The following is an 18,328-nucleotide window of genomic DNA, read 5'->3' as shown; positions in this document are numbered from 1 at the left end:
TCATGGTGTGTCCTCCTGTAAAGGGAATTAATTGGTCTGTCCCTGAATGCCCCAAATATGTTGCTGACTGTAAAATGCTGCACAGGTCACCAGTTTCTCCCAAAGAAATTGAGAGCTGCCGTTAGCCACTAGCAGGGCGAAGCCTCCAAACCCACAAGGCATCCGGTCTTCTCGGAACAGGTGGCATATGTGGCAGGCCAGATCTCCGGTCAATCACAGCCTTGCCCTGCACTGCTTCTCACTCATTTGTAAAAAGGAGACTCGTGGATGATAGACCCTTGGGGCTACCAGTTGTCTCTGCAGACTGACTCTCTGATGCTCAGACTCCTATTGATGCTCACGTTCCCCCTAGCCTTGTTCCACGCACAATGTTTCCTGCTGAGGTTGTGCACACAGAAGCCTTTCTCTCCTCAACCTCATGCCTGAATGAGAATTTGTAGAAAAGCTCCCTGGACCACTGGAAGCGTTCTCACTTTTGGCTCCTCTCTGAAAAGAGATATTGAAGACCAGAATGGATGAAGGGTGCTTAGTACAAGGGTGTGAACAACAGACTCTTGGGTGAAGTTGCGCAGCTAAGTTTTGCCACCTTAGAACATAGAACATACAGTGCAGAAGGAGGCCATTCGGCCCATCGAGTCTGCACCGACCCACTTAAGCCCTCACTTCCACCCTATCCCCGTAACCCAATAACCCCTCCTAACCTTTTTGAGATTGCATTGTTGCTCATTCTACCTTACCCCTGGGACGTTAGTGCACACATTGAGATTAGCAGTATTCCATTGCACAGATGTGACATCTGGAGCCCTGTGGGAGGTGAGAACTTGTAAATTACATGATTTTACAGATGTGGCTCTGACCTCCACTCACTGAGTGGCCCCGGAATCCAGGGTAGTGGTCCCACACTTCTGACCTCGGACTGTGAGGTCCGCACAGCCCCTAGATTGTCAATCACCTGTGATCCCTTTCCATTTGCAGCAGGAATGCTTCCACTCGGTCACTTCTGTCTGCTAATCCTTGAACTTAAACAGGAACCTTAACGTAGTTCCCATTTCCAAGAGGACTATGGACAACAGTAACCTTCACAAAGCATTGTAACCTCGACCTGTTTAGTGTATGCGCGAACCATCCCTAATGTGTGATGCTAACAGGTCCCCACCCCATAATCTGCAGTCTGCATTCATTCCCTTCCAGTGATGCATATTCTTACCTTTGACCCCCATGTTTGGCTGTGTTGCATGTAGGTTTGACACGGTCCACTTTCCCTTCCCTCGGTCTTTCCTTTCCCTTCCATTGTCTGACCTCTTCATCCACCTCCTTGCCCCTGCGCCAGCCATTGTGAGCCCTTGCCCTTCCCCCCACCGCCTCCTTGCACAGCCCTCCTTCCACATTGCCCCCTAGCCTTTACTTGTCTCTCCTCGCACTCCAGCCACAGTTGAACTTTGGGCCTTTGTTACGGTGGCTGCATTTGTCTCACAGCACAGTGCTATCCAGATAGACACTGGTGTGTGGCACCTGGGGGAAGGAGACTCCTGTACTCCCCAACCCCAGGTGCTGTACTGAACCGATACAGGAGGGTCCATGGGTCCAGCAGCATGGTGTCCTCCATGAAGACTAGCTCAGAATGAGGTGGAGGGCAGGAACCGGTCTGTCCTGGCAGAGTGGTGTTCAGTGGATCTGGAGCAGTGAAGCACGATGACAGGTAGACTTTGTTGCACTCATCTCAAAGTCTCAGATAAACTGAGTGCCGGTTAGTGCAGGCCCCTCTTTATCTATTAGATTTGATGCCGATGTGATTTCCCACTGGCGGGACGCAAACTTGGAAGGCCTGATGGGATGCCGGCGGGCAGCTGTTTTAATGAGCATGCAGGAGATGCAAATGAATGGAAATGGTGTTCATGCCCCCAGCCAGTGGGGTGACCAACCTACCATTAGCCTGCCATTGGGCAAATTGCAACCTGATTTTACATTGGCAAGTTTCCGCTTTTTGGTACCCGCCAACTTCTGTGCCCGCCTGCCTCCAAACCCACTGTGGGCAGGTTGAGAATTCTGCTCATTATCTGGTTACTTATCATATTGATGTTTGTGGGAGCTTGCTGTACACAAATTAACTATCGTGTTTCCCACTTTACAACAGTGACTACTGTCGTGTTAGGTGTTCTGATGCACAAATGATCCAACACGGCTGTAGATGGTACAACTCTGTTTTATTGTCTAAACAACGGTAACAACTAACTGCTGGCTTGGGTACGTGCTTCACCAGCTAACCTGTGGACCCAGCCCTATCACTATCTTAGTGAGGCACTCAGTACAGGGTCTATGTCTGAGTGGCACGCTGTGAGCTCTGTGCTCTGAGCTATCTCCTGGTAGAATGAGCGGGAACTGTGGTGTTCCCTGTTTTATAATGTGTGTGCTCTCACTGGTGATTGGCTGCGATGTTATGTGTGTGCTGATTGGTCCAACTGCCTGTCCATCAGTGTGTGTGTGATTGCACCATGATATGTTGATGTGGATATCATGACAACTACATTACAAATATATTTAATTGGCTGCAATATGCTTTTAGAGGTCCTTTGTTCATGAAAGGTGCGAAATAAATGCAAATTTTAAATATCGCACTAATTCTCATATTGCATCCCCCTTGTTTCTGTTGCAATAGACTTTTCATATTCCAGACTCCAAAATAGCTGACAGTGAAGACCACAGGATGGATTATAATTCTTCAAAGATCTCCAAGTATCATGGTCCACTATCCAACAGGTAAAAACACAACTGGAAATTAACTAGAACATTGTTAGTGTGCGAGTTATATTTTCATGTATTTTGTCAAATGCGAGTGTTATGGAGAGGGGAGGAGAGATTAATAGGAACCTCCAATTCTCTCTCTTCTGTCCATAATCAATGTGGCTTATTTTTAAAAAGGTAGATGTGTGTGTTCCCAAACCCCCATTTGTGTGCGGTCAATTTAAATCTCACCAGCAGCAGTCTTTTATGTGTTTAAACAAAGGGTATTATTTACGCACTCACCCAGAGAGGTCTGGTTGCTACATCAGTTACACATCACTCACTCAAGAAAGACACAATGCAAGAAGGTTGAGCAATTTTCAAGATATAGTCAATAGAATAGTTAATGTTGCACATGTCTTTGAGAGTCTAGGGATGAAAGGAAATTTATCCCACTCTGGAACTGAAGTTCAGGGAAGTTCAGATTTGGATTAACTGCAAGGTTCCCTCAAAGTGAAGAATATTCAAACATGTTATGTTGATAGGTACTTGCGGCTGTTGTATCAGGAGATCCACTCATTCACAGGCGAACCCGAAGTTTTGGAAACAAGTTGGGAAGGCTTTTAAAAATACTTTTAAGTATTGCAGTGTGGTGAACGTTTTGCAGTAACCATTCACCATGTATATAATTGTATCATGTTGTTGCCCATGTGAGCTCCACCTATGGACCATTGTAAGGTATTACCTGTAATGTATCATGTTGGTGCCTTGTGGGCTCCACCTCTGGCTCCACCCCTTGAGGGGAGGTATAAAGAGCAGTAGCCCTGTAGGCGGCTCTCACTAGCAGACCAGTCGCAGGCAGGCACTGTTCTAGTTGATTAAAGCCACAGTTTATTTCTACTCCTGGTTTCGTGTGAATTGATGGTCGCATCAATTTAATCAACTACAATGCCACTATGGAATCGGCCCTCAAACCTGACCGACTGGAACTCGATCCGCAGGCCGCGGAGGCGAAAGGGATTTTTTTGCACTGGCTCCGCTGTTTCAAGGCCTACCTTGCCACCTCCTCCTCGCCTTCCATCACCGACGAACAGAAGCTGAGTCTCCTCCACGCCCGGGTGAGCCATCGAACCTCTGTTCAACTCGAGGAAGCCTCTACTTACGCAGACTCCCTCGCGATGCTACAGCGCCTCTACGTAAAGCCAGTGAACGAGGTATATGCGCGGCATCTCCTCACTACTCGCCGCCAGCACCCCGGGGAATCGCTGGAAGAGTACCTACGCGACCTCAAAGTCCTTGCACGAAGTTGCAATTACCAGGCCGTTACGGCCACTCAACATATGGACCTCGCCGTCCGGGACATCTACGTGGCTGGAGTCAGGTCCAACTACGTGAGACAGCGCCTACTTAAAAAAGGTGCCCTAGACCTGGAAGAGACGGTAAAATTTGCCTCCTCTCTAGAAGTAGCGTTCCAAAGCCTTAACGCGTTTATGTCCGATCATGCGACCCCCTCGTGGACCCCCGACCAAATAGTACCCCAGGCCTGTGTCGCGTGGCTGCCTTCCCACCATGGGGGCCTACCCTGTTATTTCTGCGGCCAGCATCAACACCCCAGGCAGCGCTGCCCGGCCCGGAACTGCAGCGACTGCGGAAGAAAAGGATATTTTGCTAAAGTTTGCCTGGCCAGGTCCAAAAACTCAAAATCCCGACCCTCAGACGCACAGATCCCGCAGTGTGGCCGCGTGTCTGCCGGCTCCGCCCCCCCCAGACGCATCATCGGCCTCGTGTTGTCCGTGGCGGCCGCCATCTTCCACCCCACCCAACCCACGGGGGTCGCCATCTTGGCCATCCTCGCCCATGGGGCCTACCACGTGCGATTCATGGGGGCCGCCATCTTGGACGCCATCTTCCTCACCGCCCGACACGTGCGACCGACGGGGGCCGCCATCTTGGCCGCCATCTGCAACGCCGCCCGACACTTGCGATCAACGAGGGCGATCAACGCGGGCAGCCATCTTGGGACCATCCCAGCACCCCCGACCACGCCGGCTACCCGCAACTCACCGTGGTCACCCTTGACCAGTCGCGACCCAAACACGTCCGGAGCTCTATGATGACCGTCCGGGTAAATGGACACAAAACCCCTGCCTCTTCGACTCCGGGAGCACGGAGAGCTTCATTCATCCAGACATGGTAAGACGCTGCTCTCTCTCAATCTTCCCGGCACATCAAACCATCTCCCTCGCTTCCGGGCCGCACTTGGTGCAGGTCCGGGGTTGCACTACCGCAACACTTGCAATACAGGGTGCCGAGTATGCCAATTTTAAATTGTATGTGCTCCCCAATCTCTGCGCTCCTCTTCTGTTGGAACTGGATTTCCAGTATAACCTCAGGAGCCTAACTCTGAAGTTCGGCGGGCCCCTACCCCCACTCACCGTATGTAGCCTCGTGACCCTAAAGGTCGACCCTCCCCCGCTCTTCGCAAATCTCACCGCCGACTGCAAACCAGTCGCCACCAGAAGCAGGCAGTACAGTATCCAGGACAGGGCTTTTATCAGGTCCGAGGTCCAGCGACTCTTGCGGGAGGGAATCATCGAGGCAGCAATAGCCCCTGGAGAGCTCCGGTGGTGGTCGTCAGGACCGGGGAAAAGGACCGGATGGTTATAGATTACAGCCAAACCATAAACCGGTACACGCACCTCGATGCATACCCCCTTCCCCGGATAGCGGACATGGTTAACCAGACCGCACACTCCCGGGTGGTCTCCATGGTGGATCTAGAGTCTGCATACCACCAGCTCCCAATCCGCCCGGAGGACCGCCACTACACGGCTTTTGAGGCAGACGGCCGCCTCTTCCACTTCCTCCGGGTCCCTTTTGGCGTCACAAATGGGGTCTCGGTCTTCCAAAGTACGATGGACCGAATGATGGACCAGTACGGGCTACGGGCCACATTTCCATACTTGGACAACGTCACCATCTGCGGCCATGATCAGCAGGACCACGATGCCAATCTCCAGAGATTTCTCCAAACCGCCCGAACCCTTAACCTCACTTACAACAAGGAGAAATGCGTTTTCCGCACAACCAGACTAGCCATCGTCGGCTACGTTGTGGAAAACGGGGTTCTAGGACCCGACCCTGACTGGTATGCGCCCCCTCCTGCAACTTCCCCTTCCCCACTGCCCCAAGGCCCTGAAAAGTTGCCTCAGGTTTTCTTATTACGCCAAGTGGGTCCCCAACTAAGTGGACAAAGCCCGCCCACTAGTCAAGGCCACCATCTTCCCATTGGCGGCTGAGGCCCGGCAGGCCTTCAGCTGCATCAAGGCGGATATCGCCAAAGCCGCAATGCGCGCGGTGGGCGAGTCCGTCCCCTTCCAGGTGGAGAGCGACGCATCAGAGGTCGCCTTCGCTGCTACCCTCAATCAGGCAGGCAGGCCAGTAGCATTTTTTTCACGAACCCTCACCACCTCCAAAATTCGACACTCCTCAGTCGAAAAAGAAAGCCCAACCCATCGTGGAAGCCGTGCGGCACTGGAGGCACTACCTCGCTGGTAGGAGGTTTACCCTCGTCACCGACCAACGATCGGTAGCCTTCATGTTCGATAATACGCTGCGGGGCAAGATCCAGAATGATAAGATCTTGAGGTGGAGGATCGAACTCTCCACCTATAACCACGATATAGTATATCGTCCTGGGAAGCTCAACGAGCCCTCAGATGCCCTGTCCCGCGGCACATGCGCCAGCGCACAAGGTGACTGACTACGGACTATCCACGATGACCTCTGCCCCCCGGGGGTCACCCAGCTTCTCCACTGCATCAAGGCTCTCAACCTGCCCTACTCCACTGAGGAGGTCAGAGCCATGACCAGGGACTGCCAAATCTGTGCGGAGTGTAACCCGCACTTCTATCAACCGGATAAGGCCCACCTGGTAAAGGCATCCCGGCCCTATGAGCACCTCAGTATCGATTTCAAAGGGCCCCACCCCTCCACCAACTGCGACACATATTTCCTCAATATCATCGACGCGTTCTCCCGCTTCCCCTTTGCAATCCCTTGCCCCGACATGGCCGCGGCCACCGTCATTAAGCCCTACATTGTGTCTTCACCCTGTTTGGTTTTCCCACGTACGTTCACAGTGACCGGGGCTCGTCGTTCATGAGCGACGAACTGCGTCAGTACCTGCTCAGTAAGGGCATCGCCTCGAGCAGGACTACCAGTTATAACCCCCGGGGAAACGGGCAGGTGGAGAGGGTGGACGCGACAGTCTGGAAGACCGTCCTCCAGGCCCTACAGTCTAGGAATCTCCCAGTCCCCCACTGGCAGGAGGTCCTCCCCGACGCACTCCACTCTATTAAGTCCCTTCTTTGCAGCGCCACAAACGAGACCCCTCATGACCGCCTATTTGTTTTCCCCAGGAAATCCACCTCCGGGGCCTCGCTTCCGCCCTGGCTGAAGCCACCAGGGCCTGTCCTGCTCCGCAAACACGTCAGGAGCCATAAATCCGACCCCCTGGTCGAGAGGGTCCAGCTCCTACACACCAACCCCCAGTACGCATACATTAAACACCCCGACGGCCGACAGGTTACGGTCTCCCTCCGTGACCTGGCACCCACGGGTTCCACTACCACCACCACCCCAACTTATCCTACCCGATCTACGCGGACCAGCGCTCCCGCCCTTACATGGCTCCTGCACCCCCTACCGCCCTCCATTTCCCCTTCACCGACCCACAGGAATGAAACTCCAGAAGACACGCTCCCAGAGTCCACGTCTGTGCCCGCACCGGCGACTTCACTACCCATGCCAGCACGGTTGAGTTCGACAGCAGAGCCAGCTGCGATACCAGAGCTTCGGCGATCACAGCGCACGATCCGTGCGCCGGACAGGCTGAACTTATGAACCCTTCGCCCCCGCCGGACTTCATTTTTTAACAGGGGGTGAATATGGTGAACGTTTTGCAGTAACCATCCACCATGTATATAACTGTATCACGCTGTAGCCCATGTGGGCTCCACCTATGGACCATTGTAAGGTATTACCTGTAATGTATCATGTTGGTGCCTTGTGGGCTCCGCCCCTGGCCCCACCCATTGAGGGGAGGTATAAAGAGCAGTGGCCCTGTAGGCGGCTCTCACTAGCAGACCAGTCGCAGGCAGGCACTGTTCTAGTTGATTAAAGCCACAGTTTCCTTCTACTCCTGGTTTCGTGTGAATTGATGGTCGCATCATGCAGTTCTTGAAAGACGAAAGCAGTCCAGTGTTTTTCTGCAGTTGTGGCCATGTCGGTGTTATTCTGCAGGCTGTACAGGTTTTTTTGAGTTTTGTGATAAAAGAGTTTCAGTGTCAAGAAGCCAGCAATTGATGTCAACTGAAGTTAAGGGGATCTTTCAGTTTCGGAGTATTGGTTTCAGTCATGTGACCACATTGATATTCATTGGAAGTTAAATTGTGATCTGTCGCACTTAGCCTGTGAATAACTGGCCTTGTGAGGTTTCCTTTGTTATAGTGGAAACCCAGAGAAATAGATTCTAGAAAATCTCAGCAGGTCTGTAGGGAGAGAAAAGCTTTGTCAAAGTGATTTGACAAAGAGTCATCGGACTCGAAACGTTAGCTCTTTTCTCTCCCAACAGATGCTGCCAGACCTCCTGAGATGTTCCAGCATTTTCTCTTTCGTTTCAGATTCCAGTATCTGCAATAATTTGCCGTAATAGATTCTAGGGCTCCATTGTCTTTGCATTTTAAAGTAAATGGAGGAGGGTGGAGGCACCCGTCCATTATAATTCAATTTGGAACTTCCTGGAAGCTTGATAGTCTGTGTTGGAGTTGCATAGTTTACCTGATGCCTTGGTGGACATCTGAACAGTTCATCAGTGTCCATTTTAAAAGTATAGCTTTAAAATTGTAATATTTTCGTGCCTATAATGGTATGACACTAGAAAGGTCAGTATTTATTGTTCATGGATAGGTGCCACTTGGTAAGGTACTGATAAACCACCTTCTTGAAGTGTTACAGTCTGTGTGGAGGTAGCTCCAACATTTTGATTCAGTGCTGATGCGTCAGTACAGTGAAGTTTGTCCATGTCATGTGTACCTTGGAGGGAAATTTGGAGGTGTGGGTGATCCTGTACACCTGCTACTCTTGCCTTTGTCGGTGCTGGGAGCCACAGGTTTCAGCGGTCCTGTCGATAAAGCTTTGGCAAGTGAATAGACACACTTCATTGTGCGTCTACAGTGGAGGGTTAGATCCTGGATGGGCTATGGATCAAGCGGATTGCTTTTGATTTGAATGGTTTTGTGATCTAAGCAAAGGGGAGAATCCATTGTCTTTAAAGACAGCAAAGCCAAGCAGGAGATCACCACACTCAAGTTTATCTTTGGAATGTGACTGTGTGTGAAATTGGAACAGGCTAATGTACCAGCCTGTGGGATAGCAGTGTTTACTGTAGATTCTGCTTCACTACTGTAACCAGATGTGAACTCCTCACATTTCCAACACTCACATTCCATTAAGAATTTCTTGATTTTGTCCCATTGGTGTTGCGCATGGAGTTACACGAATGGAAAGCAGGGAGACGGCAAAGGTTCTTATGAGTCAGGAGATGGAGATAATTTTACAAAGCTCAGATTGCCCAAAACCCAACTGCTATTAAACCAAGGCCAGCCGATGAGGTATAGTCTTCTCAAAAGTACTGATGGTGAAGGGAAAGAGGGATGTGAAAGGTGGAACAGATAAGCTAAGCTTAATAATGGTTGATGAAACAATTACTTTCTTTCATTGGTTTTGGCATTTGATGCCTGCCTTGCAGCAGACAACAAAACACGCAAAAGGAATCAACGGAGGACATCATAGAGTGCACAGAGTCTGATACATCCCAACAAATGTTATCTTCTGAAAACAGTGAGAAAGAAGACGAGGAGATTTGGGAGCACGGGTAAGGCAATGAATGGTGAGGGATGGGGGCTTGTTGGTTGGGTTCTAAATTTTTTGCCTTTGGTGAAAAAGTTTGAATTTTCCTCCCGTTTCCTTTTTCGGTTTTAATAGCGTGAGGGAGGTCAGTGCAAAAGGCTGACATGATTGGTACGGTGCACGCTTGCAAGGTCACTGAATATTTTCTGGCACTAAGCTATGATATGCATAGTGCTGCCACTGAATGAGATTCTCAGCTTCTTCTAGTTGCCCCAGAGTATATTTCCATAAGACCATAAGATATAGAACATAGAAAATACAGCACAGAACAGGCCCTTCGGCCCACGATGTTGTGCCGAAACTTTGTCCTAGATTAATCATAGATTATCATTGAATTTACAGTGCAGAAGGAGGCCATTCGCCCCCCTGAGTCTGCACCGGCTCTTGGAAAGAGCACCCCACCCAAACTCAACACCTCCACCCAACACCAAGGGCAATTTTGGACACTAAGGGCAATTTATCATGGCCAATCCACCTACCCTGCACATCCCTGGACTGTGGGAGGAAACCGGAGCACCCGGAGGAAACCCACGCAGAGACGGGGAGGACGTGCAGACTCCGCACAGACAGTGACCCAAGCCGGAATCGAACCTGGGACCCTGGAGCTGTGAAGCAATTGTGCTATCACAATGCTACCGTGCTGCCCTTAAGAACAAATAAATCTACACTATATCATTTTACCGTAATCCATGTACCTATCCAATAGCTGCTTGAAGGTCCCTAATGTTTCCGACTCAACTACTTCCACAGGCAGTGCATTCCATGCCCCCACTACTCTCTGGGTAAAGAACCTACCTCTGATATCCCTCCTATATCTTCCACCTTTCACCTTAAATTTATGTCCCCTTGTAATGGTTTGTTCCACCCGGGGAAAAAGTCTCTGACTGTCTACTCTATCTATTCCCCTGATCATCTTATAAACCTCTATCAAGTCGCCCCTCATCCTTCTCCGTTCTAATGAGAAAAGGCCTAGCACCCTCAACCTTTCCTCGTAAGACCTACTCTCCATTCCAGGCAACATCCTGGTAAATCTTCTTTGCACCTTTTCCAAAGCTTCCACATCCTTCCTAAAATGAGGCGACCAGAACTGTACACAGTACTCCAAATGTGGCCTTACCAAAGTTTTGTACAGCTGCATCATCACCTCACGGCTCTTAAATTCAATCCCTCTGTTAATGAACGCGAGCACACCATAGGCCTTCTTCACAGCTCGATCCACTTGAGTGGCAACTTTCAAAGATGTATGAACGTAGACCCCAAGATCTCTCTGCTCCTCCACATTGCCAAGAACTCTACCGTTAACCCTGTATTCCGCATTCATATTTGTCCTTCCAAAATGGACAACCTCACACTTTTCAGGGTTAAACTCCATCTGCCACTTCTCAGCCCAGCTCTGCATCCTATCTATGTCTCTTTGCAGCCGACAACAGCCCTTCTTACTATCCACAACTCCACCAATCTTCGTATCGTCTGCACATTTACTGACCCACCCTTCAACTCCCTCATCCAAGTCATTAATGAAAATCACAAACAGCAGAGGACCCAGAACTGATCCCTGCAGTACGCCACTGGTAACTGGGATCCAGGCTGAATATTTGCCATCCACCACCACTCTCTGACTTCTATCGGTTAGCCAGTTTGTTATCCAACTGGCCAAATTTCCCACTATCCCATGCCTCCTTACTTTCTGCAGAAGCCTACCATGGGGAACCTTATCAAATGCCTTACTAAAATCCATGTACACTACATCCACTGCTTTACCTTCATCCACATGCTTGGTCACCTCCTCAAAGAATTCAATAAGATTTGTAAGGCAAGACCTACCCCTCACAAATCCGTGCTGACTATCCCTAATCAAGCAGTGTCTTTCCAGATGCTCAGAAATCCTATCCTTCAGTACCCTTTCCATTACTTTGCCTACCACCGAAGTAAGACTAACTGGCCTGTAATTCCCAGGGTTATCCCTAGTCCCTTGTTTGAACAGGGGCACGACATTCGCCACTCTCCAATCCCCTGGTACCTTATAGAAGCATAATTAGGCCATTCGGCCCATTGCTAGCCCCAGCTGTTCTCTCTTATACAATGCCTCCCTCTTGTGGGGGGAGGGGGGGAGAAATGTTTGATTGGCATCGTCTAGAAAGGGTGGTGGGAAGGGTATTCAACAGTAACATTCAAAAGAGAATTGGATAAATACTTGAAGGAAAAAGCATTTACAAAACCTTGGGGACAGAGTAGAGAAGTGGGATTAATTAGATAGCCGTACCAAAGAGCCAGCACGGACACAATGGGGCAGATGGCCTCCTCCTTTGGTCTGTCAGTCGATGATCCCAAATCAGAGTCAAGAGCTTGAACATGTGATGTTGATCATTAGCCAGAGAAAACTCCTCCCTTTTTCAAAGTGATTGGTATCCCAAGCCTATAATAACTCATCGATGGTTCATGTGACCATGCAGCTTTCATACACCAATGGGGTTTTACAGTTTCCGAAGATCATAAGGATTGGGAGCATGAGTAGGCCATTTGGCCCCTCAAACCTGCTCTGCCATTCAATCATTGAATCATCTGATTGTGGCCTGAATGCCACTTTCCTGCCTGTCCCCACATAGCTTTTTAGGTGGCACAGTGGTTAGCATGGCTGCCTCACAGCGCCAGGGACCAGAGTACAATTCTGGCCTTGGACATTCTCCCCATGTCTGCGTGGGTTTCCTCTGCGTGCTCTGGTTTCTTCCCACAGGCCAAAGATGTGCAGGTTAGGTGGATTGGCCATGCTAAATTGTTCCTTAGTGTCCAAAAGGTTAGGTGGGATTACGGGATAGGGCGGGGAGTGGGCCTAGGTAGTGTGCCCTTTCAGACTCAATGGGCCGAATGGCCTCCTTCTGTACTGTAATAATTCTATGTGCAGTCTCACAATGCCCTGTACAGTTGTAGCAACAGCTCTCTACATTTATATTCCACTCCCATTTATAACAAAGGCCATTGCAACTGATAGCAATAGTTATGTCTATGATATGTGATAGCCAGTGGGAGTGGAGCTGCCTGCTCTTAGGTGACCCAACAAGCAATGACTGGATCCTCTGGAATTACAAAAGCGGACACAATCCTTGTGGTCTCCTGTCGGTTTTACATTCTGTGCATATGTTAATCCACAGTACAACTGATATGAGACCACATTTGGAGTATTGTGTGCAGTTCTGGTCACCTCATTATAGGAAGGATGTAGAAGCGTTGGAAAGGGTGCAAAGGAGATTTACCAGGATGCTGCCTGGATTGGAGGGTAGGTCTTATGAGGAAAGCTTGAGGGAGCTAGGGCTTTTCTCATTGGAGCGAAGGAGGATGAGAGGCGACTTAATAGAGGTTTATAAGATGATGAGGGGGATAGATAGAGTGGACGTTCAGAGACTATTTCCTCGGGTGGATGTAGCTGTTACAAGGAGGCATAACTATAAGGTTTGGGGTGGGAGATATAGGAGGGATGTCCGAGGTAGGTTCTTTACTCAGAGAGTGGTTAGAGTGTGGAATGGATTGCCTGCTGTGATAGTGGAGTCGGACACTTTAGGAACTTTGATGCGGTTATTGGATAGGCACATGGAGCACACCAGAATGGCAGGGAGTGGGATAGTTTGATCTTGGTTTCGGACAAAGCTTGGCACAACATCGAGGGCCGAAGGGCCTGTTCTGTGCTGTACTGTTCTATGTTCTATGTTCTATATGCAAATAGTACGTTTTGACTGCAAATCCCATTTTCTCCCTGATGTCCTACATCAGGGGAATCAGAACTACATAGCAATTGCTGCAGTGTGCAGGTTAGATTTTATGTCTGTTCATTATTTAATGGGCAGTACTCATTGCACACTGATTATAGAGGGAATAGAATATTCCAAGTGTGACAGGAACTGAATCATTAATGCCAGTGGCAAGAGGTTTATGGCTTCAGAGAAAAACAAGTAGTGCTAATGAACAGAGCTTCAAGGTGCCTCAGAGCCTCAGCTATGACTCATTCAGTAACATTCTTGCCTCTGGGTCAGAAGGTTGTAGGTTTAGGAACTACTGTAGAGACCTGAGCACAGAAATCGAGGCAGGGACTCCACGGTGGTACTGATGATGCTCCACGATCAGAGGTGTAGTTTTGTGGCTGTAGCATTAAATTGAGAGCCAACCTGCCCTCTCAGGTGGATATAACAGATCCCATGGCATTATCGTGAAGAAAATAATGGGATCAGCACTCATTTCCATTGGTTTGCAGGCTTTGGGCCTGCAGTGGAGCTGAACACATTCCATTCCACAGATAATCAAACCTGCTCATGAAATCAGTTATGTTTGTCCTTGTTCTTCACCGTCATTCTCACTGTATAGATCACTATCCAACTTTGCCATGTCCCTGTGAGAACCTCTCAGAAATGCAGAGACAAATTGTCCCAATTTTTGTCTGCTAAAATTAAAGTTGGGGGGCGGGATTCTGCCGTAATCGGCAGGGCGGGCAATTCCGGTGGGAAGGAGTGGCGTGAACCACTCCAGCGTCGGGCCGCCCCAAAGGTACGGAACCCTCCGCACCTTCAGGGGCTAGGCCGACCCCGGAGTGGTTTGCACCGCGCCGGCCGGCGGGGAAGGGGCTTGGCGCCACACCAATCGGCGCCAAAGTACACGGGTTTCCCAACACTTCCCAGCAGGGAGTCGGAGAATCCTGCCCGGGAAGTGTTGGGAAACCCGTGTCGGAATTTCCAATAGGAAATCCCAGCGGACAAACGATGAGAATCCACGACTCTCTCTCTCTCATCTTTGGCTCACTCACTGGGTGGGATTCTCTGCCCCTCTTTTCAGCGGCAGGAATCGAGGGGGGAGTTTCAAAATGGTTTCAATGCTCCCGCTTGACTGTCCCCGCAACTCCCCCCCTCCCCCCCGACCTCCGCACTAGTGGTGTAACTGGGTTCCCACCAGCAATGATATAGGAACCCCATTTGAATACATTTAAAGACGATTAATGGGCCTCTCCACTGCCAAGTCCCTCCATGGAGGAGAGATTCCCCTCATCGCCCAGGCGGCATGCTGCTGACATGACAGTGGGGTTTATGGTTTAGAAGAACAGAAAACTGGCAACGGGGGCGCACAGATAAGTACAGCCCCAAGTATCATAGAGTATCATAGAATTTACAGTGCAGAAGGAGGCCATTCGGCCCATCGAGTCTGCACCGGCTCTTGGAAAGAGCACCTTACCCAAGGTCCACACCTCCACCCTATCCCCATAACTCAGTAACCCCACCCAACACGAAGGGCAATTTTGGACACTATGGGCAATTTATCATGGCCAATCCACCTAACCCACACATCTTTGGACTGTGGGAGGAAACCGGAGCACCCGGAGGAAACCCACGCATACACGGGGAGGATGTGCAGACTCCGCACAGACAGTGACCCGAGCCGGGAATCGAACCTGGGACCCTGGAGCTGTGAAGCAATTGTGCTATCCACAATGTTACCGGGCTGCCCAAGAGGGGAGAGGGTCATGCCCAGGCAGCACACTGGCAATGCCCCCCTGGCACTGCCCAGTCACTGCATTGGTGGTGGAGGGAAAGAATGTTTAAGATGGTGGATGAGCTTCAAATCAAGTGAGTTTCTTTGTTCTGGCTGTTGCCAAGTTTCTTGAGTGTTTTTTAAAAATATATTTTTATTCTCCTTTTTCACATTTTCATCCAAATGTACACCCACCAACAAACAATCAACGGTAATAAATACAATGGCAATCTCCTGGCCAACAATCCCTTCCTCCCACACACCCCCACCCACCCTCAACATTTTAAATACAAACATCAAAGAAAAAGAATCAGAAATCCACCACCTAAACAGCTGGCTTGTAATACAGAACGGGCAGCACAGTAGCATTGTGGATAGCACAATTGCTTCACAGCTCCATGGTCCCAGGTTCGATTCCGGCCTGGGTCACTGTCTGTGTGGAGTCTGCACATCCTCCCCGTGTGTGCGTGGGTTTCCTCCGGGTGCTCCAGTTTCCTCCCACAGTCCAAAGATGTGCAGGTTAGGTGGATTGGCCATGCTAAATTGCCCTTAGTGTCCAAAACTGCCCTTGGTGTTGGGTGGGGTTACTGGGTTATGAGGATAGGATGGAGGTGTTGACCTTGGGTGGGGTGCTCTTTCTGGGAGCCGGTGCAGACTCGATGGGCCGAATGGCCTCCTTCGGCACTGTAAATTCTATGATCTATGAGAACAAGGCCAGCAGCGCAGGTTCAATTCCCGTACCGGCCTCCCCGAACAGGCGCTGGAATGTGGCGACTAGGGGCTTTTCAAAGGAACTTCATTGAAGCCTACTTGTGACAATAAGGGATTATTATTGTTATTATTATTATCACCCCAAACATAATCACTAATAACCTATACAGTCCAACTCCTCCCCACCCCTAATGTTCAATGTCATCCAATTCTTGAAAATTCATGAATTGTAGAACCCTTCCATCCTTCCCCTCAACTCGAACTTCACTTTCTTGAATGTTAAGAACTCCAGCAGATCCCCCCCGTCACGCCAGGGCACAGGGTGGAGAGACTGACCTCTACTCCAACAGGACCCGCTTTCAGGCGATTAACGAGGCGAAGGCTAAGACATCTGCCTCCACACCCGCTTCCAGCCCCGGCTGATCCGATACCCCGAATATGGCTTCTAGGGGACCCGGTTCGAGTTTGATATGCACCACCTTCAAGATTACCCTGAAGACCTCCCTCCAATATCCCTCCAGTCTTGGGCAGGACCAAATTATATGAACATGATTTGTCGTGCGTCCCCCACAGCATTCACAAACATCCTCTACCCCCTCAAAGAGTCGGTGCAACCTCGTCTTTGTGAGGTGCGCCCGAGACACCACCTTCAGCTGTATCAGCCCCAACCTCGCGCATCAAGTTGAAGCATTCACCCTCTGGAGCACCTCACACCACAACCCTCCTACACGCCCTGTATCTCCTTCCTAGCGAAATCTCAGACCTTCATCTCCCTAAATATCTCCCCCTGCATCAATTCATATTTCGCCCCAGCTCCTCCAGTCCCACAAACCGGGTCCCCCAAAAACAAATCCTTTAGTGCCCTAACTCCCATCTCCGGAAATTCCCATCTCACTTCCCTGGCTCAAATCTATGATTCCCCTGAATCGGCATTTCCCTTGACTCCGCCCCCAGCCTAAAGTGCTGCCGCAACTGCCTCCAGGGGCGTCATTCTCCGCCGGCGGGAGTCTCCGTTTTGCCGGCGCCCGGGGGTTTCCCGACGGCGTGGGGCTGCCCCACAATGGGAAACCCCATTTACCGGCCGGTGTTACGGAGACTCCCGCCGGCCGGTCGGGGCAGAAATGTGGTGGGGCGGGTAGGAGAATTTCGCCCCAGGTTTTCAACGTCGCAGCTACTATTGGACTTCCTGAGTATTTCCCCGGGGCCATCGAGAGCAGCCATCAGCCTGACCCCGTACACAAACTATTCTCCTTTCTAACCCACTGGGAGTTCCCCCCACCCCACCCTCCGCCATATAAACAAGGTAATCTTCTTTTCAATTCCTTATAAAATGCCTTTGGCAGGAAGATCGGCAGGCATTGAAAAATAAACAAAAACCGCACCAACACATTCATTTTAATTGCCTGTACCCGACCTGCCAGCGACAGAGGGAGACCATCCCACCTTGCCAAGTCTGCTTTCATCCTCCCCACCAGACTAGTAATGTTATACCTACGGAGCCCCCCCCCAATCCCGCGCCACCTGCACCCCCAGATATCTAAAGTGAGCCACTGCCCTATGGAATGGCAGCCCCCCCCCACCTCTGCCCCCACCCCCAGCAGGGCCACCACAAAATATTCAGTTTTGTCTAAATTTAGCTTACACCCCAAAAAAGATCCAAACACCCGAAGCAGCTCCATTATACCACCCAATGATGCACATGGTTCGATACATACAATAGCAAGTCGTCCAGATACAAAGAAGCCCTATGCTCCGCCCCCCCAACCCCCGTACCTTTCCACACCTCCGAACTCCTCAACGCGATGACCAAAGGTTTGATCGCAAACGCGAACAGTAGGGGGGACATAGGACATCCCTGCCTGGTCCCTCGGCGCAGAGCAAAATATCCCCAAATTCATGTTATTCATGCAGACACTCACCCTCGACTCCCTATACAGCAGTCTTATTCAATCCACAAGTCGTGGCCCAATCCCAAACCACTCCAGAACTGCCATCAAATACCCCCACTCTACCTGGCCAAACGCCTTCTCGGGGTCCAACGCCACTACCACCTCTGGCACCCTCCCCTCTGCCGGTGCCATAACCACGTTAAATACCCTGCTAATGTTCAAAAAGAGCTGCTTTCGTTTCCCAAACCCCGTCTGATCTTCCCCTATCACCCTCAGGAGGCACTTCTCCAATCTACCCGCTAATACCTTCGTCAACACCTTTGCGTCCACATAAAAGAGTGACATGGGCCTGTACGACCCACATTCTGTCGGATCCTTATGCTTTTTGAGCAACAGGGAGATCGATACCTACCCCAAGGTCTGTGGCAACACCCCCTTCCCTAAAGCCTCCTCAAATATCCCACCATCAGCGGCGTCAATTTATCTCTAAATTTCTTGTAGTACTCCACCGGAAGCCCATCTGGCCC

General features: G+C 50.3%; 1 protein-coding gene across 3 annotated transcripts in view; it reads left to right on the top strand.

The window, feature by feature from the left end:
* Positions 1-18,328, top strand: part of LOC140393932 (uncharacterized) — a 224,242-nt gene that overhangs the window by 183,219 nt on the left and 22,695 nt on the right. For all 3 annotated transcript variants that reach the window (XM_072480584.1, XM_072480582.1, XM_072480583.1), the window contains exons 13-14: positions 2,657-2,757; positions 9,533-9,658. In XM_072480584.1, coding sequence (XP_072336685.1) covers positions 2,657-2,757; positions 9,533-9,658 — 227 coding nt within the window. The remainder of the gene's footprint in view (positions 1-2,656; positions 2,758-9,532; positions 9,659-18,328) is intronic.

The sequence above is a fragment of the Scyliorhinus torazame genome, chromosome 17, assembly GCF_047496885.1.
Source record: "Scyliorhinus torazame isolate Kashiwa2021f chromosome 17, sScyTor2.1, whole genome shotgun sequence".
Taxonomy (NCBI): Eukaryota; Metazoa; Chordata; class Chondrichthyes; order Carcharhiniformes; family Scyliorhinidae; genus Scyliorhinus; species Scyliorhinus torazame.
This window is presented reverse-complemented; position numbering and strand designations above follow the sequence as displayed.